We start from the raw sequence: 25,337 nt of genomic DNA, 5'->3' as shown, positions 1-25,337 counted from the left end.
AATGTAATTTATCACATCAATAGACTTAAAGATAAGAATCATAAGATAGTTCTTGAAACACTGGCCAGAGCAACTAGACAGAAGAAAGAATTTAAAGGGATACACATAGGGAAAGAAGAACTCAAATTGGCACTATTTGCTTATGATATGATTCTATACCTGGAAGACCCTAAACGTTCACAGAAAAATCTTAGAACTAGTAAATGAATTCAGTAAAGTAGCAGGATATAAAATCAATACCCATAAATCAAAGGCATTTCTGTATATCAGTGGAAAATTCTTAGAGAAGGAAATGAGGAAAACTTTCCCATTTTCAATAGCCTCAAAAAGAAAAAAAAATACTTGGGAATCAACTTAATGAAAGAGGTGAAAGATCTATATAATGAAATTACAGAACCCTAAAGAAAGAAATCAAAGAAGACCTTAGAAGATGGAAAGATGTATCTTGCTCTTGAATAAGCAGAATTAATATTATCAAAATGACCATATTTCCAAAAGCACTGTACAGATTTAATGCAATTCCAATCAAAATTCCAATGACATTCCTCATGGAAATAGAAAAAGCTATCATGAAATTCATCTGGAAAAATAAGAGACCCAGAGTAGCTAAAGCAATCATTAGCAGGTAGAGTGAAGCAGGTGGCATCACTATACTAGGCCTTAAGCTATACCACAGAGCAATAGTGACAAAAACAGCTTGGTATTGGCTCCAATACAGACTGGTAGACCAATGGTACAGAATAGAGGACACAGAGACTAATCCACAAAACTACAATTATCTTATATTAGACAAAGTTGCCAAGAACATTCATTGGAGAAAAAAATAGACTCTTCAACAAATGGTGCTGGGAAAACTGGAAATCCATATGCAGCAAAATGAAATTAAATCCCTAGCTCTCACCATGCGCAAAATTCAACTCAACATGGATCAAGGACTTAGAAATACAAGAGACCGTGTGACTAATATAAGAAAAAGTAGGCCCTAATCTCTATCTTGTTGGATTAGGCCCTAACTTCATTAATAAGACTCCTGTGGCACAAGAATTAAAATAAAGCATCAATAAATTGGATGGACTCAAACTAAAAAGCTTCTTCACAGCAAAAGAAACTATCTGTGAGGTGAATAGAGAGCCTCCATCTTGGGAACAAATCTTTACACCTCACACATCAGATGAGCACTCATCACTAGGGTATAAAAAGAATTTAAATAGCTAAACACCAAATAAACAAATAACCCAAACAATAAATGGGGCAAGGACCTGAACAGACACTTCTCAGATGATGATATACAATCAATCAACAAATACTTGAAAAAATGTTCATCATCACTAGCAATTAGAGAAATGCAAATCAAAACCACTCTAAGATTTCACCTCCCTCCAGTCAGAATAGTATCTATTATGAAGACAAACAAAAATAAGTGTTGGTCTTGACATATCATATTTTATACATTAGATTCAAGTGGGTTATGAACTCCCATTTTTACCCCAATTACAGATTGCAGAATCACATCAGTTACACATCCACATTTTTACATAATGCCATATTCGTGACTGTTGTATTCTGCTATCTTTCATATCCTCTATTATCCCCCCTCCCCTCCCCTCCCCTCCCCTCCCCTCCCCTCCCATCTTCTCTCTCTACCCTATCTACTACAATTCATTTCTCTCCTTAATGTTTTGAACAACCAATAAAAAAAAAGAAAGAGGAGTAATAAAAGTGAAATTGAGCATTTCTTCCTTTTAGCAATTACAAACTACACGATGCAAATAAACATTTTTCTTTAAAAAAAAAAAGTGTTGGTGAGGACATGGGGAAAAAGGTATACTCATACATTGCCAGTGTGACTGCAAATTGAAGAAGCTAATATGGAGAGAAGTATGGACATTTCTTGGAAAATTTGGAATGGAACCACCATTTTACCCAAAGTTCTCTATAGGTTTAATGCAATGCCAATCAAAATCCCAAGGGCATTTCTTGTAGAAATAGATAAAGCAATCATAAAATTCATATGGAAAAATAAGAGACCCAGAATAGCAAAAGCAATTGTAAGCAGGAAGTGTGAATCAGGCGGTATAGTGATACCAGACTTCAAACTATACTACAGAGCAATAGTAACAAAAACAGCATGGTACTGGTACCAAAACAGGCGGGTGGACCAATGGTACAGAATAGAGGACACAGAGACCAATCCACAAAATTACAACTATCTTATATTTGATAAAGGGGCTAAAAGCATGCAATGGAGGAAGGATAGCATCTTCAACAAATGGTTCTGGGAAAGCTGGAAATCCATATGCAACAAAATGAATCTGAATCCCTTTCTCTCGCCATGCACAAAAGTTAACTCAAAATGGATCAAGGAGCTTGATATCAAAACAGAGACTCTGCCTCTGATAGAAGAAAAAGTTGGCTCCGATCTACATATTGTGGGGTCGGGCTCCAAATTCCTTAATAGGACACCCATAGCCCAAGAGTTAAAAGCAAGAATCAACAAATGGGACTCACTCAAACTAAAATGTTTTTTTTTCTCAGCAAGAGAAACAATAAGAGAGGTAAATAGGGAGCCTACATCATGGGAACAAATTTTTATTCCTCACGCTTCAGATAGAGCCCTAATATCCAGAGTATACAAAGAACTCAAAAAATTAGACAACAAGATAACAAATAACCCAATCAACAAATGGGCCAAGGACCTGAACAGACATTTCTCAGAGGAGGACATACAATCAATCAGCAAGTACATGAAAAAATGCTCACCGTCTCTAGCAGTCATAGGAATGCAAACCAAAACCACCCTAAGATACCATCTCACTCCAGTAAGATTGGCAGCCATTAGGAAGTCAAACAACAAGTGCTGGCGAGGATGTGGGGAAAAGGGTACTCTTGTACATTGTTGGTGGGACTGCAAATTGGTGTGGCCAATTTGGAAAGCAGTATGGAGATTCCTGGGAAAGCTAGGAATGGAACCACCATTTGACCCAGCTATTCCTTTTTAGAGTCTGTAAACAAGTCTGGATGGCGCCTGGCAAAATGCCAGAGGGAGTGGTTTGTGAAGTAACTCCACCGAGTCATTAAGTGTGGAGATTCCTTATTGGTTGACTGATGTATCTAGTTTATGCTAATTAAGATAAGCTGTGTGGAATGTATAAATACCACTCCTGTCCTACAATAAACGGCTCCTACTCCTGCTGTATCAACGTACAAAAGTTGTTCGTCACCCCCCCGGGTTATTTTGCTACAGCCAGCCTGACTGCGGCAATCCACCTTCTCGGACTATTCCCTAAATACCTTAAAAGAGCATACTATAGGGATACTGCTACATTAATGTTCTTAGCAGCACAATTCACAATAGCTAGACTGTGGAACCAACCTAGATGCCCTTCAATAGATGAATGGATAAAAAAAAAAAAAATGTGGCATTTATACACCATGGAGTATTACGCAGCACTAAAAAATGACAAAATCATGGAATTTGCAGGGAAATGGATGGCACTAGAGCAGATTATGCTAAGTGAAGCTAGCCAATCCCTAAAAAACAAATGCCAAATGTCATCTTTGATAAAAGGAGAGCAACTAAGAACAGAGCAGGGAGGAAGAGCATGAGAAGAAGATTAACATTAAACAGGGATGAGAGGAGGGAGGGAAAGGGAGAGAGAAGGGAAATTGCATGGTAATGGAAGGAGACCCTCATCGTTATACAAAATTGCATATAAGAGGAAGTGAGGGGAAAGTGGAAAAAAACAAGGGAGAGAAATGAATTATAGTAGATGGTGTAGAGAGAGAAGATGGGAGGGGAGGGGAAGAGAGGGGAGAGGGGATAGTAGAAGATAGGAAAGGCAGCAGAATACAACAGACAATAGTATGGCAGTATGTAAAAACGTGGATGTGTAACTGATGTGATTCTGCAATCTATATACGTGGGAAAATTGGGAGTTCATAACCCACTTGAATAAATGTATGAAATATGATATGTCAAGAGCTTTGTAATGTTTTGAACAACTAATAATAAAAAAAAATAAAAATAAAAAAATGTAGCCTATACCTGAAGATACTCTTGTCCTGCCCTCTTTTAATATTAATTAATATTTTAATATTAATGTTATATTCCTCAGCAAACAACCTATTATCTGCAGGAAAAATGGAGGCCCAAAGACTCCTCCCTGCCAATAAAAAGAATACAAGTGACTGTGAAGGGGGGCATTTAAACCTTTATACAGAGCATACTTCATGACTCAGGATAATTTGAAGCAAAGACTCCAACCATAAAATCTGTAACAACAAGTTCCAATTAGAACTAGTGAACACAGGCCCAGCGTGTTATTATAATAGTAAAATTTCCCCTCTGTAGGCTAAAAATATGTGCATTGGGTCTTAAAAGTCTGAGGCAATTTTAATGTCAGTCAAAAGACAAGAGGTAGGCCTGGGAGTACTCTCTGGGAAATTCCCTAGGACTCCTAATAAAACTGGAGGATGGGGGGGGGGTATGCTGTCCCTCTCCTCCAGCACTTGCCTAGCATGTGTGAGGCACTGGTTTCAATCTTCGGCACCACATAAAAATTAATTAATTAATTAATTAAAGATCCATTGACAACTAAAAAAATATATACTAGAAAAAAATATTGTCTATTATTGGGATGTAAAACATAATTTTTAAATTAATTTCAAGTTTTATCTACTTTTTTATGATTTACAAATCTCCAAAAATATTAAGTAATGTTTTCCAATTGTACATGCTTCTAATATTTAAAATAAGAAAGTTTATAGAATTTCAATTGTAGGAAGATACTGTTTAACCATAAATATATTTCATAAATCAATTCATATGTCTGTACTCTTCAGTCATGTCCTATGTATTCAACCAGAAGAAAATAGGTGAATGATGGTTTATTAGAAAGAAATTAATGTAATTTAACTAAGTAGTCATCTGTGTCAAGAGAAATGATGGGCAAAGCCCAGTGGTATAGAGTAAGCACTCTTCAATCTGCATCTCCAATGAACACTGGGGTGCCTTTGCTTTTTTTCTTTTCCTTGATAACATCCTAGCTTACTTTGGAAATCCATGGTCTATACTGTTTATCTCTTCTCACAATTTCATTTTCTTTTTGCTTTGTGACATTTTATTAAGAGACTCCTGCATATATTCATAACAGTTTTGATTCTGCTGGACTGTAATCTGTGCATCATTTCCGCTGGAAATCATGCATCTCTGGTTACAATGCACCAATAAAAATTATGGGAAAAAAGCTGACATTCCTGTCATGTTTCACTGGCTGTGCTTACTTAGCAAAAACTGCAAATATCAAGCATACGGTTCCTTAAGTTATCTTAATATCCTAAAGTATATCATCATTTAAAAATCATTTCATGAATCCATAAAACACTATGTTTTTTGTCTTTATCAGTCTTCACAGGAAAATTATTTCTGATTTCTAAAGATATCAATTCATGCTAAATAAAGAAAGCGTTTCATGTTATTTTCATTATACCTGAGTTACCTTTTTTATCTAACTGAGAGTGACAGCACAAAATAAATTTCTAAGGCTTTTTACTCCAAATTAATATTCATATTTGAAGATATATCCTATAAAATATCCATATTTTTTATAATATACTCTAAACCTGGATACAGAAGAAAGCATCCTGGATCAGGTTGAAATATAAGTAAAAATATATCATGCCCCACTTCCTTTCTTCATTGGTTTTAAGGTTATGAAAAAGAGGTACAGATAACATTCTGAGAGCATGGCATATAATTCATGCCCAGTTTGGGGTTTTGTTTTTAATACCATTTGATAGGTTTAGCAGACAGACCTTTAATATTACATACATTTAACTTTTGCCAAATTTGATAAGTCTATGAAAGTTTTTCTTCATCCCCTTTAGAAGCTTTCACAATTATTTATGTACAAATATGAAAAATGGATCTCAAAGTCATGCACCCCTCCACCCTCTTTGGAATTCTACTACACAGTTTAGAAAAAGTTGAAGTTTGTATGTCTTTTGCTTGTTTGTTTATTTCCAGCTTTAGTTTATTAAAACAATGACAAACTAAACAGTTTTAAATATATTATTTCACACTGTGAAAATATTATTTTATGGTAATTCCTAAAATCCCCAATTCAAACTGTTGAGCAAAAGGAAGGTACATTTTAAACTTCAATAAACATGAACAAATTGTTGAACAAAAATGTTTAAATTAAAGTACAATGGATGTAAAATGTCACCTACTAGCATATGACAGCTTATGAAAGTTAATGGTTTACACACACACATGACCTGGGTATTTGCTGACTCAACAGAATAAAATTTGATGTTTTTAAGAGTGAAGTTGAGGCTTTATTATAATATATGTGTGTGAACACTTGGAAAATTTAGGTCCATTTAGCAATTTGAGACATTTTTTCATCAGACTGTTTTCCCTCATTTTTTTTGAATATTCAACATTTTTCCCACATTTCTTATCTTTACATTGCAATTCTATATAATGATGGGATTTATTGTTACACATTTGTACATGCAAATAACTATAATTTGGCTAGTGTTACTTCCCATCTAGTGTCTTATTTCTTTTTTTTTTTTTTAAAGAGAGAGTGAGAGAGAGAGGGGAGAGAGAGAGAGAATTTTTAATATTTATTTTTTAGTTTTTTTTCGGCGGACACAACATCTTTGTTTGTATGTGGTGCTGAGGATCGAACCTGGGCCGCACGCATGCCAGGCAAGCGCGCTACCGCTTGAGCCACATCCCCAGCCCCATCTTATTTCTTTTGTAAACCTAAGAAAAACACCTTCTGGAAGCCTTCTCTAAGTTCTTTGGTCCTAAGTGCATAAACAATAGGATTGAGGGAAGGAGGGATGGTGTTGTGCAGCACGTTGAGTAGAACTGGAATCAAAGTAGCCTTAGTCTCTGTCAGGTGAGTTACTGAAATAACTACAACAACAGTGTAAAAGAAAAAGATGAGAATGAGATGGGAGCTGCAAGTGCTCAGAGCCTTGGAGACAGCTTCAGCAGAGTTCAGCCTATGGACGGAGCGCAGAATCAGGGCATAGGACAGTACAATAAGACTTAGATCACTCCCCATTCCAAGCCATGCCAGAACCAACTGACAAATACTATTGGGCCTTCTATCATCACAAGCCAGGCTTGTGACTCCAAGATTAGAGCACAGGCAATGTTCAATTTCATTCCTGGAACAATAATGACGCTGGGCTGCAAGTACAGGCACTGGAATGACAAACAAGCCATTTCTAAGCACCATGAGCAGGGTAGCTTTGGTGATGAAGGAATTGGTGACAATCAATGGGTAGCGAAGAGGATGACAAATAGCTACATATCTATCAAAAGCCATGCAGAGGAAGACACCAGACTCCATTCCAACAAAGCAATGAATGGCATAAATCTGAGCAAAGCACTCTGGGAGGCTAATGGCCTTGGCATCAAACCAGAAGATGGCCAGGATCTTAGGCACAATGGTGGTGGCCAGGCCCATGTCCACCACAGAGAGGATGCCCAGGAAAAGGTACATAGGCTGCTTCAGAGAAGGATCCTGGTAGACGGTGGTGAGGATGAGGATGTTTGCACCAATTGTGGAGAGATAGAGCAGTGCCAAAGGCAAGGAGAGCCAGTGCTGCCAGCTGTGAATGCCTGGGAATCCCAGCAGAATGAACTCGGAGACCTGGAATTTGGAGCTATTGGAGCCCTTGAAAGATGCAGACATATTTTCCTATGAGAAAAAAAAATTCAATGTTGTTATCTCTGAATATTATCATTATTAAACATTTTTTTATCTCTCTGCATATAGATTGGGGCTATAATAAAATGACTGTTGTAGTCTATCTCTTATAGTAATTTAAGATGAATTACAAAAAAGTTCCAGGATTTTATCAGCAGAAGGTAATTTTAAAAGTCCCAATGGTTGAACTGGGGGTGCAGATCAGTGGGACAGAACACTTGCCTAGCATGCATGAGGCATTGAGTCCGATCCTTAACACTATCAAAAAAGAAAAAAAAAGTCAATTACAATGTTGAATATCCATGGAAATTTCAACATAAATCTTAAATCTCTATTTGTATTATTCTCAATTATAATTATCCCAGGGTGAACCACCACATAAATATAAACTTAGTTTTTCTCTTTTGTCAAAAAAATTTTTGGAATTCAGTGGATGTTCTTGTTTCCTTCTTATTTCTCCCAATTTTGTTTGACTCAGATGTTTTAACTAATAATAATTAGATTTTTTTAGTGTGCAATTATGACCAACTGATTTTTTTAGCAATTCCATTCCAATTTGGTATAGATATCCATTGATATTTTATATAGTCTGACAAGAATTTGTTATAGTGGACTTCAAAAGATTTACAATAAGTAAACTATGTTGTAGATTGTGTATAAAAATATTTCCTTTTGTACTTTTTTGCATGCACATCTGAGAAGGTAGAAAAATAATAGCTTTACAGGAAAATAAATAATAAATGGCCAGATATTTCAACTTAGAGTCATATAATGGGCACATACCTTAGGCACTTTTTTTTCCTGATTAAGTCGTAGACAATTTTGTACAAGTATTATGAATTTAGTACAAGTAATATGATTTTGAAAAATCATGCTGGTAAGACACTGAACACAATTTGTACCCTCTTAAAAATTTAAATGAATGATACAGTATTGTTAATAATACATACAGTGTTGTACAGAAGATCTCTAGAACTCAATTTGTTATAACTGAAACTTCACAACCACCGAGTACAAATTCTATCCTATCTAGTAAGCAAGAATGACTTATCCATCATATTTAAGAAACTCTCAGGGGATGCTCAGAATTTTGATTAAAGTTGGACTTATTATCTTTCCTTAAAAGATAATATTTTATAATATTATCAATTATAATAATAATTGGTTTTCAGGTTCTTTTTATCTTGTATGATCACCAAACCAGTCAAGCCTGAAAATTGCAAACCAGCCTGCTCTTTCCATATTCAATTGCTCCCTTATTCTGTGCAATTCTTTACTTTGATTCACTCATTTGCACCTTTCTTCTTCGGGACTACTGCTTCTGTAACCTGCCTCAATGCAATTACTTCTCATTTCTTCACAGTTCTCCCAACAATATGCTCTAAAATTGATATTCCCTTGCTTAAAATCATTTAGGCCTATACTCTTTCATTCAAATGATCCCCAAACACTTTCATTGTGCAGAGGGCACTCTGAGCTGTGATACAAACACAACTGAGCATCATATCTTGGTTTGCAATTCCTTGTATTGTGACTTCAGAGGTATGTAATACCTGAATAGATTCAGAATATGTTCTCTTCATAACAACTGTTGATTCTGCAAAGCATTTCATTGTTATTTTTTTTTTGCCATAATGAATGCTATTGCATGTTTGTGAGCAAGAAAAAAAAAGAAATATTAGGTCTTCTTAGTAATGAAATTTTAAGATGACATCTTTAAATAGGATGCAGGCAATTACATTAGTTATAGGTCTATTTTTGACATAATTACTATTAAGTGCAGAGAAAACAGAAAGAAAACACAATTCTCTTATAGTGTCACAAGAAGAGATAATTCCTCACTACTAAATGTATTTCCTTTCAGATATTTCTCACAGCTTTCATGTTTAAAAAATACATTCTCTAATGAGATAAAAAATCATTATGTTTCTGATGAATGTAATTTGATGAAGAGTAAAATCATTTAAGCCTATCTGTAAACAATTTAATGAATCAAAGGCACAGTCAGGTGTAGGTGGATAATATTACCTTTTTCTCTGAGCTTTCATATAATGGTTCCAAAAAAACAACTGGCATGGGAGCCATTTGATTGTACAAAACTTTGTACTTTGTGAAACCCTCATATATTATTTACACTCTTTATCATATAGCCTTTTATCTTTCGTATACTCTGTTTCCTTCTTTATAAAGTGCATGTTTTATTTATTTACTTATTTTATTACACACATTGATAAATCATGGTTGTATATATTGGTAGGACACAATGTGTTGTTCTAATGTTAATATAATACTAAATGTTTAAACAAATTAATGTACCATTACCTGAAATATTAAATATTTTCATTAGAATATTACAAATTTATTTTGAGCGTTATTGAAATGTACAGATTCAATCATTACCTATATTCCAGATTCTGTGCAATTGACCTAAAAATTAGACTTATTCCTCTTAACTGAGGCTTTGTCCCCTCTGATGACCAGCTGCCCATTTCCCCACCCTACAGTCTCTGGTAGCAACAATTCTATTCTCTGATTTTAGGAGTTCAATTGTTTTAGATTCCACATGTAAGCAAGAGCATGCAGTATCGTCTCTGTGTTTGGATTATTTCACTAAGCACAATGTTATCTAATTCCCTTAATGTTTAAAAAGAGATTTTCTTTAAGGCTGAGTACTATTTATTCATATGTATCGTCTCTTATTTATCCATCCATCTCTTGAGGGGCACTTAGGCTGATTCCATAACTTGGCAATTGTGAATAATGTTGCAATGTTTCAGGCATCTCTTTGTCATAATGATTTAAAGTCTTTTGTGAACATACCCAAAAGTGGAACTACTGAATCATATAGTAATTCTATGTTTGGTTTTCCTTATTTTCTTCTTTATGTTTCTCCCTAGTTGACATTTGTTTGAAACAATTAACAAAGAATTTGAGCTCACAGAAGAAGATTTGCTTTTCTCATTTTCTTAACAATTAGATTCTAATGTGAAATAAAACATGATTCTATTATAAAAACAGTTAATATACTATTAATACTGAAGACAATACGGAAGTTCTTTACAGACAAGTATCTTCTCTTGTACCATATAGTCCTCATATTTCCTCATTCTACCTTTCACTCCTTTTGCAAAGGCTTTACAAGCCTGTGTATCCTACTAGGGTATAAGGCAAGGTAAATTTCTTTTGCCAGGTGTTACCAAAACACCATTCTGTTTAGAATGATGCAACAAATGATCTGAGGTTCAGCCAGTGTGGCCTTAATATGGTTTTAGAACTTACTGTGGTTATGAGCAGAGACTCACAGTCTGATGTCTTCACAGTGGAAGGAGTTTCCTACTGGGCAAACACAGAGCATTTTGAGAAAGAAGCTTTGTCAAGAGATGAAGATGTATTCATCTCTGAGATATGACACACAAATTATGAAAGCCAAGAATTTATGGGAAATAGTAAGCAGCTAAATGATCTAAGGGTAATAGGCCTCCTTTGGAGGCATGAGGAGAGAAAGGCCCACAGAGAAAGTGAATTCCTAAGATGTTAAATCCCAAAAGTGCAACAAGAAATTTAATGCAGGGATGAGTTGTTTTTTTTAAAAAAAAATAGTATTAATACAACCTCAGAACCTGCATAAATAGAAAAATAGTTGCACTCATGAAACCAAGGTGTTTCTATGATAGATGGTAAGATTTGATTTGTTCTTAGGCACAAAAATACAGAGGAATTTAAATTCTGTGGTGAGGCAGTTTCTTTAAATATATTAAAAGAAGAAAACATTTATTTATTCAAAAACAGAGTTTCTACTGTCTTTGGAAAATATGGTAGACTTTATTAAAATGATTGATGAGGTCATTTTCTCTACTCTTATGGAAACTCTGGTCTAGAAGGGGTGAAGGAATAGAATACTAAATAAGAAAGCAAGCAAATATAGAATTGTAGACTGAGATGAATGTTTTAAACAAAAACACTCTGTAATATAAAAGCATGTATTGAAGGGAATAATCTCCTTGTCAGGAATTCCTGAAGTAATACCATCTTGATCTAAGGTCAAAGGATTGAGTAGCATTTCAATATGGTATAGGTTTGAGGGTGGGAAATGAAAGAATTCTGGGAACTTAGAAATGTTTAATTAGAGGTACCATGGCACATTTAATGTAATACAAAATAATAAATGTTACTGGAATACTCGAGATGTGTGTGGAGGGTGTGTCTATGATGTGAGATGTTGTTGTTGAGGTAATAGGATAAGTTGGATTAGCAGCTCCAAGGTCCTGGAAGATGCAGTGGGAAAGGAGATGTTACTCATATGCCTAGGTATGGTTAGAGTAGGACCAGGTGTAGAAGACTAAATTCAGATTAGGTTATGATGAACATGAAGTGTGTGTGTCTTGAATCACCCAAGTGAACAATGGGAACAAGCAGAAAGATAGTCTTAGAGAGCCAGGAGCAAGCTGACAACAAATGAAGTGATCCCGATATTAATTTAAAATTATGGAGTTGATGCTATTTTTTTATATTTTTTAAAATTTGTTCTAATTAGTTATACATGATAGTAGAATGCATTTTGACACAGATGGAGCACAACTTCTCATTCCTCTGGCTGTGCATGATGTAGAATCACACTAGTCACATAATCATACATTTATATAGGGTAATAATGTCTGTCTCATTCTATCATCCTTCCCATCCCCACAGCCCCACCCCTCTGCTCACTCCCCTCTACACAATCCAAAGTTCCTTTATTCTTCCCTACCCTCCCCCTACTCCACTATGGATCAACATCTGCTTATCAGAGAAAACATTCAGCCTTTAGTTTGGGGGATTGGCTTATTTCACTTAGCATGGCGTTCTCTAGTTTTAGCCATTTACCTGCAAATGCCATAATTTCATTTGATAGAGTAATATTCCTTTGTGTATAGGTACCACATTTTCTTCATCCATTCATCTGTTGAAGGGCATCTGGGTTGGTTCCAAAGTTTAGCTATTGTGAATTGAGCTGCTAAACATTGATGTGGCTATGTCACTGTAGTGTGCTGACTTTGGGTATATACTAGGAGTGGGATAGCTGGGTCAAATGGTGATTCCATTTCAGGTTTTTTTAAAGAATCTCCATACTGCTTTCCAGACTAATTGCACCAATTTGCAGTTCCACCAGCAATGTTTGAGTGTACCTTTTCCTCCACATCCTCACCAACACTTATGATTGCTTGTATTCTTGATAATTGCCATTCTGACTGGAGTGAGAAGAAATCTTAAAGCAGTTTTTATTTGTATTTCTCTAAATGCTACAGATGATGAACATTTTTTCCTGTTTGTTGATCGACTGTATTTCTTCTTCTACGAAGTGTCTGTTCAGTTCCTTAGACTATTTATTGATTGGGTTATTTGTTTTGTTTTGTTTTGTTTGTTGTTAAGTTTTTTTGAGTTCTTTATGTATCCTGGAGATAAGTGCTCTATGTGAGGTGCATGTGGTAAATTTGTTTTCCCTTCTATAGGCTCTCTCTTCATGTTATTGATTGTTTCCTTTGCTGAGAAAACACTTTTAAGTTCGAATCCATCCCATTTATTGATTCTTAATATAACTTCTTGTGTTTTAGGAGTCTTTTTAAGGAAGTTGAGTCCTAATCTGACATGATGAAGATTTGGACTACTTTTTCTTTTTTGTCTTTTTTTTTTAATTTGGATTACTTTTTATTCTATTAGGTGTAAGGTTTCTGTTCTAGTGCCTAAGCTTTTAATCCACTTTGAGTTGATTTTTTTTTTTTTTTTTGCATAGTGAGAGAGAGAGGTTTAATTTCATTTCATGACATAAGGATTTCCAGTTTTCCCAGCACCATTTGTTGAAGAGGATATCTTTTCTTCAATGTATGTTTTTGTGCCCTTTTCTAGTATGCAATAACTGAATTTATATCAGTTTGTCTCTGTGCCTTCTGTTTTGTACCATTGGTCTACATGTCTATTTAGGTGCCAGGACCATGACATTTTTGTTGCTATTGCTCTGTAGTACAATTTAAGATCTTGTATTTTGATGCCTCCTGCCTCACTTTTCTTACTAAGGATTGCTTTGGCTACTCTGAATCTCTTATTTTTCCAAATAAATTTCATGACTGCCTTTGTATTTTTATGAAGAACATCATTGGAATTTTAATAGGATTTGCATTAAATTGGTATAACACTTTTAGTAGTATGGCCATTTTGACAATATTAATTCTGCCTATGCAAAAACTTTGGAGGTCTTTCTATCTTCTGAGGTCTTCTTTAACTTCTTTCTTAAGTGTTCTGTAGTGATGTCTTTCACTTCTTTTGTTAAATTGATTCCCAAATTCCTTCCTTTCTTTCTTTCCTTTTTTTTTTTTTTTTTTTTTTTTGACTATTGTGAATGAGGTAGTTTTTCTAATTTCTCTTTCAGCTGATTCATCACTGGTGTCTAGGAATACAATTGATTTATGTGTGTTAACTTTGTATCTGCTACTTTGAATTCATTTATGAGTTCTGTACATTTTCTGTTGGAGTATTTTAGGTCTTCTAAATATAGGATCCTGTTGTCAGAAAACAGTTTGAACTCTTTTTTTTTCCTATTCATATTCCTTAATTTCTTTATTTTTCTTAATTGCTCTGGCTAGAGTTTTCAGGCCCTTTTGAACAGAAGTGATAAAAGAGGGCATTCCTGTCTTGTTCCAGTATTTAAAGGGAATGTTTTCAGTTTTTCTTCATGTAGAATGATGTTGGCCTTGGGTTTAGCATAGACAGCTTTTACAATATTGAGGTAAAGTTCCCATTAACCCTAGTGTTTCTGGTGTTTTGAACATGAATGGATGCTGTATTTTGTCAAATGTTTTTTACACATCCATTGAGATAATCAAACTACAGAGCTTTAGGAACAAAGACTGCACGGTATTGACACCAAAACCAGAATGAAGATCAATGAAGTAGAAAAGAAGACACAGAGACAAACCCACATACAGTTATCTTATACTAGACAGAGGCACCATAAATATGCCTTGGAGAAAAGATAGCTTCTTCAAAAAATGGTGCTTGGAAATCTGAAAATCCATACATAGTAGTATGAAATTTAACCCCCAATCTCATCCTCCACAAAAATTAACTCAAAGTGGATCAAAGACTTAGGGACTAGAACAAAGACCTTATGCCTAGAAGAAAAAGTAGGCCCAAATCATCATGGACCTGACTTCCTTAACAAGACTCCTAAAGCATAAGAAATAAAATTAAAAATCCATAAATGGGATGATATCAAACTAAAAAGTTTTTCACAGCAAAATAAACAATCAAGAGCATGAAGAAAGAGCCTACAGAATGGGATAAAATGTTTGCTACCCACACCTTAGATAAGGCATTAACTTCCAGGATATACAAAGAAGTCAAATCTTTACACCCAAGCAAACAAATTCTAACTCTATTCAGAACAACAATTATCTAGAATACAAGAAACAAGCCAGGTGCTATGGCACACGCCTATAATCCCAGCAGCTCAGGAGGCTGAGGCAGGAGGATTGTGAGTTCAAAGCCAGCCTCAGCAAAAGTGAGGTGCTAAGCAATGCAGTGAGACCCTGTATCTAATAAAAATACCAAACAGGGCTGGGGATGTGGCTCAGTAGTTGAGTATCCATGACTTCAATCCTTCACTTCCTGGTACCAAAATTAAAAAAAAAAATACAAGAAATAATAAATGTTGGCAAGGATGTGGGGAAAACGGTACACTCATACATTGTTGGTAATACTGCAAATTGGTACAACCAGTCTGGAAAACAGTATGAAGATTACTCAAAAAACCAGGAATGGAACCACCATTTTACCCGGTTCTCTCACTTTTAGGTATATATTTAAAGGACTTAAAATCAGCATACTATAGTGATGCAGCCAATCAAAGTTTATAGCGGCACAATTCTTAATAGATAAGCTATGGGGTCAATCTAGGTGCTCTTCAACAGATGAATGAATAAAGAAATATTAGCCATAAAGGAGAATAACTTTATGACATTTGCCAGTAAAGGATGGATCTGAAGACTATCATGCTAAGTGAAATAAGCCAATTCCTAAAGACCAAAGGTTGAATGCTCTCTCTGGGTGGATGATATCCTACAACAAACAAGGTGAGGGATGGAGGTTCATCATATTAGACAAAGGGAAATGAAGGGAAAGGAGAGGGGATAGGAATAGAAAAGACAGTGGAATGAATCTGACAATGCTTTCCTATGTACATATAGGATGAACACACCACAGTAAATCTCAACATCATGTATTTTCACAAGACTGGGACCCTAATTAGAATAAGATATCTTCCATGCTTGTATAAATATATAAAAATAGATTCTACTGTCATGAAACTAAAAAGAAAAAAAAACAATGACTATGAGGCTCACTTGTGGGAATATTGCAACCAACTCCTTTGTCTCAGAGCAGCCAGAGTAGTGGGAGTGTGTGTGAGAGGACTGTTGGTGGAAGTTGGGGATGAACCAGGATGGACATAACTTTTGTACTTTTGCAATGACTATTTAACATAGATTTTGATCAAGTCTCATACTCCTAAAAAAAAATAAATAAGCCACTAGGCTAGCACACCCATATTTCCTGCCATCAGATTCCCTCCCATATTGTAGGTGTTCTTTCTCTTCTCTTCTCATTTATATAAATTCTACTTTGTTTACTCTTCCTTTCCATTATTGTCTGTGAATTTTATTCTTCAAATTTGTAAGACAAGAATCCAGAAAGGAATTAGTGAACCAGAGAATTGAATTTCATCTTTAAACTCCGGTTTCATTTTGATGCGATTAATTCAAGTTCAGTTCTCATCAAATTTGAAAAAGGAATAGTTCTTAACAGAGATAGGAGAGAGTAGAGGGCAGAAGGAGTGGATAAGTATTATCCACTTATAAGTATATTGAACTCATGGTACAATGTTACAGTTAGATATGAAGAATAAATTTTGGACTTCTGTGGCACAGTAGAGTGACTATAGTTAACAATAATGCATTGCATATGTTAAGAAATGATGTAAGTTTAAGTTGATGGATATATTGATTAACCTGATTTGCCCAGTATATACATGAATCAAAACATCATATCAAACCTCATAAATATGTACAATTACTATGTATCAATCCAAAAATAAAAATAGTACAAATAAGCTCCTCAAGTTCCTTGCCCACAATTCTAGAAATGTTTCCCCATCTGTGAAAAGATAATAATAAATTGAAAATGCTTATTTAAAAGACAGCCTCAGAGGAATAAGTGAGTTAACAATTATCATCAATAAGATGATGGAAAAATTTTTTTCTTTATGACTCTAGAATTTTCTTTCTGTTTAAGTTAAGTCATAAATCCAGGAATATTTACATCGTTACAAAATAGGGATTTTATACATCAACTGAAACTAATTTGCATTAATACATTTATTTGGCAAGTTTTTTGAATGCCTGTTTGGTGCTAAGAATACTGTGCACAACAGGAACACAGCAGCAAAGAAGGCAGATGCTAACCTGGTCCTCAGTGAGTGAAGGAAATCATCGATCATTCAAAAAATGAATTTACAGGTGATTATCCTATTAAGGTTGCAATAAGTCCTAAAATCAAAAATATGTGTCCCATTAGAAGTATACAACTAATCTAGTATGCAGAATTATGGAATATCTAAGGAAGGTTTAATCGAAGCCTAAAAAGGAATTGCTAAGCAAAGAACAGTAAACAGAAATTTCTGTATTTGAAAAGCTAAAACTAAGCAAGTAATTATATGGTGGGATTTTGTTTTAACTCATAAACAGTTGTATGGGTCTGGCCTGTGGCATCATTTTCCCAACTTCCCCAAAATATAGAGCTAATTTCACCAAGATCTCAGAAATTCTTTTTCAACCGAGTGTGTAGGAGAGACAATGAGTTTAGGACATAAACAAGACCACCCCTGAAACAATGTGCTCTGAAAACTAAGCTGGTTATTAAAGGAAGATAAAAAAAGGTTGGGGCTTAGAGAAGAGGTTTTAGATGAGGTTTGAATATGCATGCAACATATTTTGAGAAGCATGGTGTGTTAGGTATTTTCATTAGACAATGTAAAAGGTCAGGGAATGAGTTTCAGCCTTCACGGAGCATATACAATAGGTGTTAGAAAGATATATAAGCAAATAAATAATGATGGTGGTTACTATTGGCACAAATAAATGAGCCCTTGCGAAAGGTTTTTCTGAGCTGACTTATGGGCATTTCAGAAAGAAAAAAAATAGTGAACACACAAACATGAATACACATACATAATATTGCAGTTATAATATCAGCTTTACAGTTAACTTCTTACTTCCAAGTAATTAAATGTGTTCATCACAATGAAATGCACTGAATTTTCTGTGGAGATTTAGGAAAGAGGCAGGTATCCTAGGACAGTTTCCTAAGAGGAATAACAATGGTTCACATCCGTCTACTTCTAATTACATGCTATACACCCACACCAAGATTTATTTAATATAAGATAATAAGATAGTAACTATGACACATAAAAGAAAAAACATCCTCACTGGATTATTTGCTTGAAGATTCAGGGAGCCGCAGATAAATTGTGAATAAACATCAATTAAATGTAAATAAATAGAGATTCATGGGAGGTAGCTCTGTCCATTTAAGTCTGCTATTCACTAAAATAACCCTAAAACAGGAAATTGTTTATGCATAACTTTGAAGACCTGGAATTACTTAAAAATGTCAATGAAAAAAGTGACACAATAACATATTGTGAGAAACACGCTCACCGGTCTAAGCCCAAAGAATAAACTAAGATACACAAGGTTCAGGGAAAAGCAAGACTTGACTTGACTTTTTTTTTTTTTTTTTTTTTTTTTTTTTTTATGTGTGTGTGTGTGTGCTTCAGATTAAACCTAGGGCTTTGTGCATGCGAGACAAGCACTCTGAGCTATATCCCCAGCTCTAAGGCTTTACTTTAATAATGCTTTTGCAAGATTGGGTGCCTGGTGGTTAGGGACACGCAGATTGGATCCAACTAGCATTTTATCCCCTCTCTGTGCAAGATCCCTTCCTGGTTCCTCATTGTCTGAGTACTGGTGTGTGTGTGTGTGTGTGTGTGTGTGTACAATCTTTCTGAATGTTACATAGTTTTTACTGTCACCTTGATTATTTTAAGAAACTTACTTTTAGTTGTCCCCACTTCCTTTTGTTTTTTGTGGCAGAACAGTCCCCTTGAGTTGAGTGTCTTTTGGCATAAACATAGTATACCTCCATTAATCATGTCCTCTTTATTCTCACCTCCTGTCTGTGAAAGGGCTGTGAATTTTTACACTCTGGTTTTAACTGTTTGTAACTTTTCATTCTGCTCTCCCCTCAAGCTGCCTTTCTTACATCCCAAATCATGTTACATGTGAAGCTAAATATTGTATTCTCAAAAGGGACCACCAGACTTCATATTTCTCACTATATGACTTGTAAAATGCCAATTCTGGCTTTAATAGGGTACATTTGAAGAAACAAACTGAAATGCTCTGAGAGAGACAGAAGTTACATTAGAGCTCAGTCAAACCCAATGCTGTGATAAAGGTCAGAAAGTGATGTTTATATCCAGCTGGATGTCTAATAAACACCTTAGTCTTAAATGTTCAATTTAAGTGTTGAGTTAATTTTCTTGGAGGATGGTATCCTAGGAGAAATAAAGACAAGTCACATGTCTTAGGCATTAGCATTTCTATTTTTTTGATAGTATCATATAATACAAAAGAAGAAAGGAAATAACACTTTTTCAGAGGCAAGTAGTGAGTTTCCAGGTCAATTTTTGGGAGAAACTAATTTTGAGAAGTTTGAAAGATATTTGTGTGAATAGAATCCCAGGAAGTAATCAGACTAAGACTGTCTGTGTTTGGGAGTGGGGTACCCGATAGCTTCATGACTATGTCGTGCTTGGTGGCTAAGGAAGTTTCTGCACAAAGGCACAGAATGCCTGACTGCTAGAAAATACCTTTCTTCTTCTAGGAAATGCCTGTCTGCTTTGGCAATACCCTTCAGGAGAAGGCTCTGTATTACAGTCTTATCAGCCTCCACCTTGATCTCAGACACACAGCTCCTGAAAATGAGTAACTCTCTTGTTAGACAACTACAATATTTCACCAAGTTCTAGTGCTTCTGGACCTGCCTGCTAACAGTAACTTTAAACAATGAACTTTCTTGAGAACTACAAAGAGCTCCTAACATTGTACATTGCAACTATGGTATGTAACTAAGGCATAAGCTGCATAATGTTGCTAACTCTGTAACCAGCCTAATGACAGGATGAACAATAATGTACTATTGATGTCAATGACCTAATATAACCTATTTATATAAATAAAGCTGGCAGCTTGGCCACTCTGCCATTCTGCCATCTTTCCTGCCTCTACATCTTATCTCCGTGACTCTTTTTATTTTCCCTACATAAGACTTCAGAGAATCACACAGACTTGTGTTTGGATCCTATATTCATTAATTATATTTATATTAACATTGAAAGTCTCAGTCTTCTCATCTGTAAACCAAATTAAGTGATATAATCATAATTTATTTAATTTAAAGTGTTAAGGTTTAAACAATATAATCAAATAGTTTTAAAATAAAGAAGAACTTTTCTTAGAGCATGCAATTAAAGAAAGCAAGTACAAAAGATACACAATTCTATGCAAACTAAAAAGGGCAAGGAAAAACTAAATCAAGTGAAGGAAATACCAAGACGTAATAATAACGTGTACTTCCTGGAACAATGAAGTTGGAGGCATCATATTTGATAACTATGGTGGAAAGAATTGATAACCACTTGATAAAGGAAGATTTTCGAGTTTAATTTAAAATCTGAGAAATAGTAGGATGAGTTGTGTGTGGGGAAATATCTATCTTTCAAATATCTTAAAAGTCAGCAACAAGAATAATGTGAACCTTAGTTTTGGTGTTCTTCCACATCTATCATCAGCTTTTCCACAAAAAATGGAATGCAATTAATTTTAAAAGCACTGATTTTCCAGAAGTTTAGGTATTTTTTCCCCCCATTTTCTACGTCCCTGTGTTTTTCATGAGTAGAATGCTTACATTTCAAACTAGTAAAAAATATATCTACAGTTTGTATATTTCTAAGTTATGAAAAATTTTAAGAAACTAAAGTAACCTGAATTTCTCCTTTGGTGTCCACTCACTGTGGCCTCTTCCAAGTGAAGAGAAGAATAAATTTCTCCTGGATCTGCTTGGTCTTCACGCCATAAACAACAGGATTTAGGGCAGGAGGGATGGCCACATAGAAGTTGGCAAATAGGATAAGAACATTCCGAGGGACACCGTGCCCAAAGGGATGAGCAAGGATGGAGAAGAAGGCAGGTGTGTAAAACATGAGGATAACACAGACATGGGAGCCACAGGTGCTCAGGGCCTTTTGGCGGGCACCCAGGGATGAGAGTTGAAAGACAGCACGGAGGATGAAGACATAGGACACAGCAATAAGGATGACATCTGAGATGACAGTCATGAGAGGTACAGAAAATCCATACCAAATGTTGACGGAGATGTCAGCAGAGGAAAGCCGAGCAACACCTATGTGCTCACAGTATGTATGTGGGATGATGCGGGTCCTGCAAAATGGTAAGCGTTTTAGAAGAAACACATCTGGCAGGATGACGGAAAAGCTCCTCACAACAATGCTCACCATAAGCTTGATGATCACCTGTGGGGTCAAGACGGTGTTGTATCTCAAGGGCAAGCAGATGGCCACATAGCGATCAAATGCCATGGCCAATAGGACAGCTGAGTCCACTACAAAGCTGAAGTGCAGGAAAAACATCTGTGTGAGACAACCAGAGAAGGTTATTTCTTGGGAGCCAAGCCAGAGGTTACTGAGCAGTTTGGGCACTGTGGCAGTGGACAAGATGAGATCCGTGCTGACCAGCATGGACAGGAAGAAGAACATGGGCTCATGGAGGCTGCGCTCAACTGCAATGAGGTAGAGCAGGATGCAGTTGCCCACAATGGCCACAAGGTAGATGACACAGAAGGGAATCCCAATCCAGAGGTGGAAGTGCTCCAGGCCAGGTATTCCAAGAAGGATGAAGGAACTTGGGTTGTAGCAGCTTGAGTTAGACATGGTCTCTTCAGTCTGGGATCCACTGGTTCTTGAGCCTAAGGACAAACCAGCTGTCAGTGTGAATTATGAAATCTGCCAATTCTACTGTGGAGCTGAAAATAGTTGGTTACTGCAACTGTCACATTCAGGGTTCCTACATTAGAAGAATGGCTACTCCTTGGTGAGCTGGCACATGTGGAATTAAGTAGCCACAGCACTTTCCCCTTTCCATTAGCCCTGGTTCATTTCTTTATATACTTATGGAATGTGGATTTTTTATATACTTAAGGATGATATAAATGATTATTTTTGTAAGTTAGAAGTTTTAATTTATTCCACTTAAATGATTTTCTTTCTCAATGCAGATTGTTTAGAATAAGCCTGGTTCAAATGGTGTGTGGGGGGGGGCATGCATGAATGAAAGGGGGCTGAGGAGAGACAGGACTAAGTGTTTGAGGGATAAGAATATTTAAAATATTATACTAAATAAATATGAACTGGCTGGAGTGGGGAGCCATTCTATAGAGGTAATATGATGTTTCTAAAGTAAATAGAAATTTTATAGAGTAAATATTATGTTTCAGGCAATGAATTTGGCAAAATAAACTGAAGAGTTTGCATAATGCAGGAGAAAAATAATAAAAAGTGAAAGACAGGGAGTATTTTAGTGCCGGAGTGTTGTGGGAACATTTATTGCACAGTGATGGAAGTATGGTTCATATTAGGAATTACCCTTACTTAGATGTGAATATTAGTGAATGCCTCCACCATAGAATGCACAGGAATAATTGAACGACATGCCCTTGCTTAAAGAGCAGTGAGTTCAGAAGATAATTTAGGACTTCAGAGGCAATATCCAAAACCTTAGAGGCTGCTCCCCCTTGTCGATAGGGAAGACAGCTCAAGCCATCAGTGAGTCTGACAGTGCCTCCAAAACTGAAAACAGCCAGTGCAATCTATCACAGGCAAAACTGAACACAGCAGACTCTCCCCCACTGGAAATGAATTAAAGAATAATAAAGAAATTTTGCTCCAAAGTTTTCCTTTCTGGACTAATAGAGCTTGAACATCATCTTTGGGTACCTACAACTTTGCATTAAATAGCGTCAAGCCTGCAGGAGTGGCTTTTGCATTGAAAATACCCATTAAATTTTAACTCCATTTCTGTGATGTATTCTATAGAGTTCTTCATATGAACTATATACCAATCACTGCAAGGGAAGGAATTGGAATTGGGCTCAGCGATACACCAGAACCAAACAGAAGATGAGCCACACTTAGAATAAGTTTTGAAGAGGTTGGGCTTTTACCGTCCCTGACAAATTTGCAGTCATTAAAACAGCTTTTCAAGATAGGAAGTGAACCTTGCAAGCAAGTCACAACAGCTCTATTTTAATGCATTTGGCAGGGATCTCTCGTTATCTCTTCTAGGTGCCCAGTCAAAGCTTTAGAGACTGAGGCTTCTCTCTTAGTTTCGATTTTTTTTTTTTTTTTTTTTTTTGAGTCCTCAGTCAGCCCAAGCAAACTTACTACATCTACCTAGGAGAAATGTAACTAGTTCCCATTGCCCAAGGCAGCCAGCACCCTATATGAATGCCTGCTCTAAGTTCCATTTTCAGGCTGATGCAGACTGAACTCCTATAGGGACTGAGCTTCTGTAGATACTGTATTGCAACAAGGTCCCCATGAAATTCTACTTAAAATGTTGGTCATGTGGTCTTCTGTGGCCTCAAAAGCAGATCAACTAAGATAGTCTCCAAATGTCTCTGGAATTTTGGAGAGGACAGAGTTCATCTACATGTAGTAGATTTGTCCCCCCTCCCGAAACAGGAAGTATATTTCCTCAGTGTCACAAGGAAATCATTTCAGAAAGAGAAAACCCAGCCATAATTACAACCACAAAGGGAGGCAAAACAGAGCATCCAAACCAAGGTCTTCTGCTTCAATCAAAACCTATTCTGATCTCACTTATTTTGCCCAAAGAGCCCTTTCCTTCTGTATTCCTGGCTTCATCTCCAGCTATATTTGCCGGTCTGCACTTGAAGTCAATAGTCTCCTCAGGCTCTATCTGCTTTTCATAGAATCATTGGTGCCAAAAGAACCGCTTTCTCCCAGGGCCAGATCCTTCAGGGCTCAGCCCATACTTGGACCCTGAGTAAAGGGAGTCTGCATTGCCTAATGAAATGACAGAGCCATTGAAGGCCTTTCTCTTCACTAAGTAACTGAAGTTTTTAACTCACCAGACTCTGAGTTCTGTCTCTGAGTGAACAGGGTTAGTAGGAAGTATCTATTTAGAAGAAACTGAGTATAATCTGAAACTGGGAAAGATTGTAGTAAGAGGTAAATGAAACATTTATACATTTTTTTTGCTCATATTCCCAGAGGGTCATTCAGATTAGATGGGCCATTACACTCCCATTTCCTCATAAGAGACAAAAGCCATCATATTAAGTAATTTATTTTGAAATGGAATGTCACTGGGGGTTATAATAGCCTCTGGATATTGAACCCCTAGGAGATTCAGCTCTAGATAAATCAGACAACATCAGTTGAGGCAAAATTCTCAGAAGTCTAGAAAATTCTTGTATTATTCAGTATTCTTTCAGTTGTCTTTTTCTGTAAATTTACATAAATACTATTCCAATACAACTAAGGCTTTCTAGATTATTGATATAATCTGCAATTTTGTCTTCAAAATTTTCTTACCCATTCTCAGTATTTGCCTAATTAGAAACTAAATATTCTAAACCTGTGAACCACAATAACCTTTTTTCTCTTTATAAATTAATTATTTCAGACATTTTGTTAAAGTGATATAAGTTAACTAAACCACATCTAATTACAAATAAAAGTACTGGAATTACAAGTCTTAAAAAAAAAGAAAAAGAAAAATATGTATTAATCCACAACTCTGTAAATATTTTCTATGTACTGGGTGTGGTGGCTCCTGTAATCTTAGAATCTCCAGAGGCTGAGGAAATGAGGATTGCAAGTTTAAGGCTGGCCTTGGCAATGTAATGAGACCCTAAGCAACTTAATGAGATCCTGTCTCAAATTAGAAATTTAAAAACTTAAAATAAAAAGAACTGTTGATGTGGCTCAATGATTAAGTGCCCCTGAGTTCAATCTCTGGTACCAAAAACAGTCATACAAACAAACAAAAATCTAGAAATAGAACCACTACATGATCTAGCCATCCCACTCCTCAGTATATATCCAAAAGAACTAAAATAAGAATACTATAGGGATATAGCTACATCAATGTTTGTCTCTACATAATTCTCAATAGCCAAGTATGGAACAAACCTAGGTACCCTTTAACAAATGAATTGATAAATAAAATGTGATATATATATATATATATATATATATATATATATATATATATACACACACACACACACACACACACACACACACACACACACATACACATACATACATACACACACAATGAGATATTACTCACCATAAAGAAGAACAGCATTATGTCATTTGCTGGTAAATGGATAGAACTATATACT

The 25,337-nt window shown here is 35.8% G+C and overlaps 2 protein-coding genes across 2 annotated transcripts; both read right to left on the bottom strand.

Moving 5' to 3' along the window:
* Positions 1-6,758: 6,758 nt before the first annotated feature.
* Positions 6,759-7,718, bottom strand: LOC143391407 (olfactory receptor 56B1-like). Its single transcript, XM_076844111.2, has one exon. It carries the CDS (start codon positions 7,716-7,718, stop codon positions 6,759-6,761), a length of 960 nt encoding a protein of 319 aa, XP_076700226.2.
* Positions 7,719-20,892: 13,174 nt separating this feature from the next.
* On the bottom strand, positions 20,893-21,834 carry LOC143391406 (olfactory receptor 52H1-like). Its single transcript, XM_076844110.1, has one exon. It carries the CDS (start codon positions 21,832-21,834, stop codon positions 20,893-20,895), a length of 942 nt encoding a protein of 313 aa, XP_076700225.1.
* Between the last annotated feature and the right edge of the window lie 3,503 nt (positions 21,835-25,337).

The sequence above is a fragment of the Callospermophilus lateralis genome, chromosome 2, assembly GCF_048772815.1.
Source record: "Callospermophilus lateralis isolate mCalLat2 chromosome 2, mCalLat2.hap1, whole genome shotgun sequence".
NCBI lineage: Eukaryota > Metazoa > Chordata > Mammalia > Rodentia > Sciuridae > Callospermophilus > Callospermophilus lateralis.
Note: the sequence above shows the minus strand (reverse complement) of the source record. Positions and strands in the feature narration are given on the sequence as shown.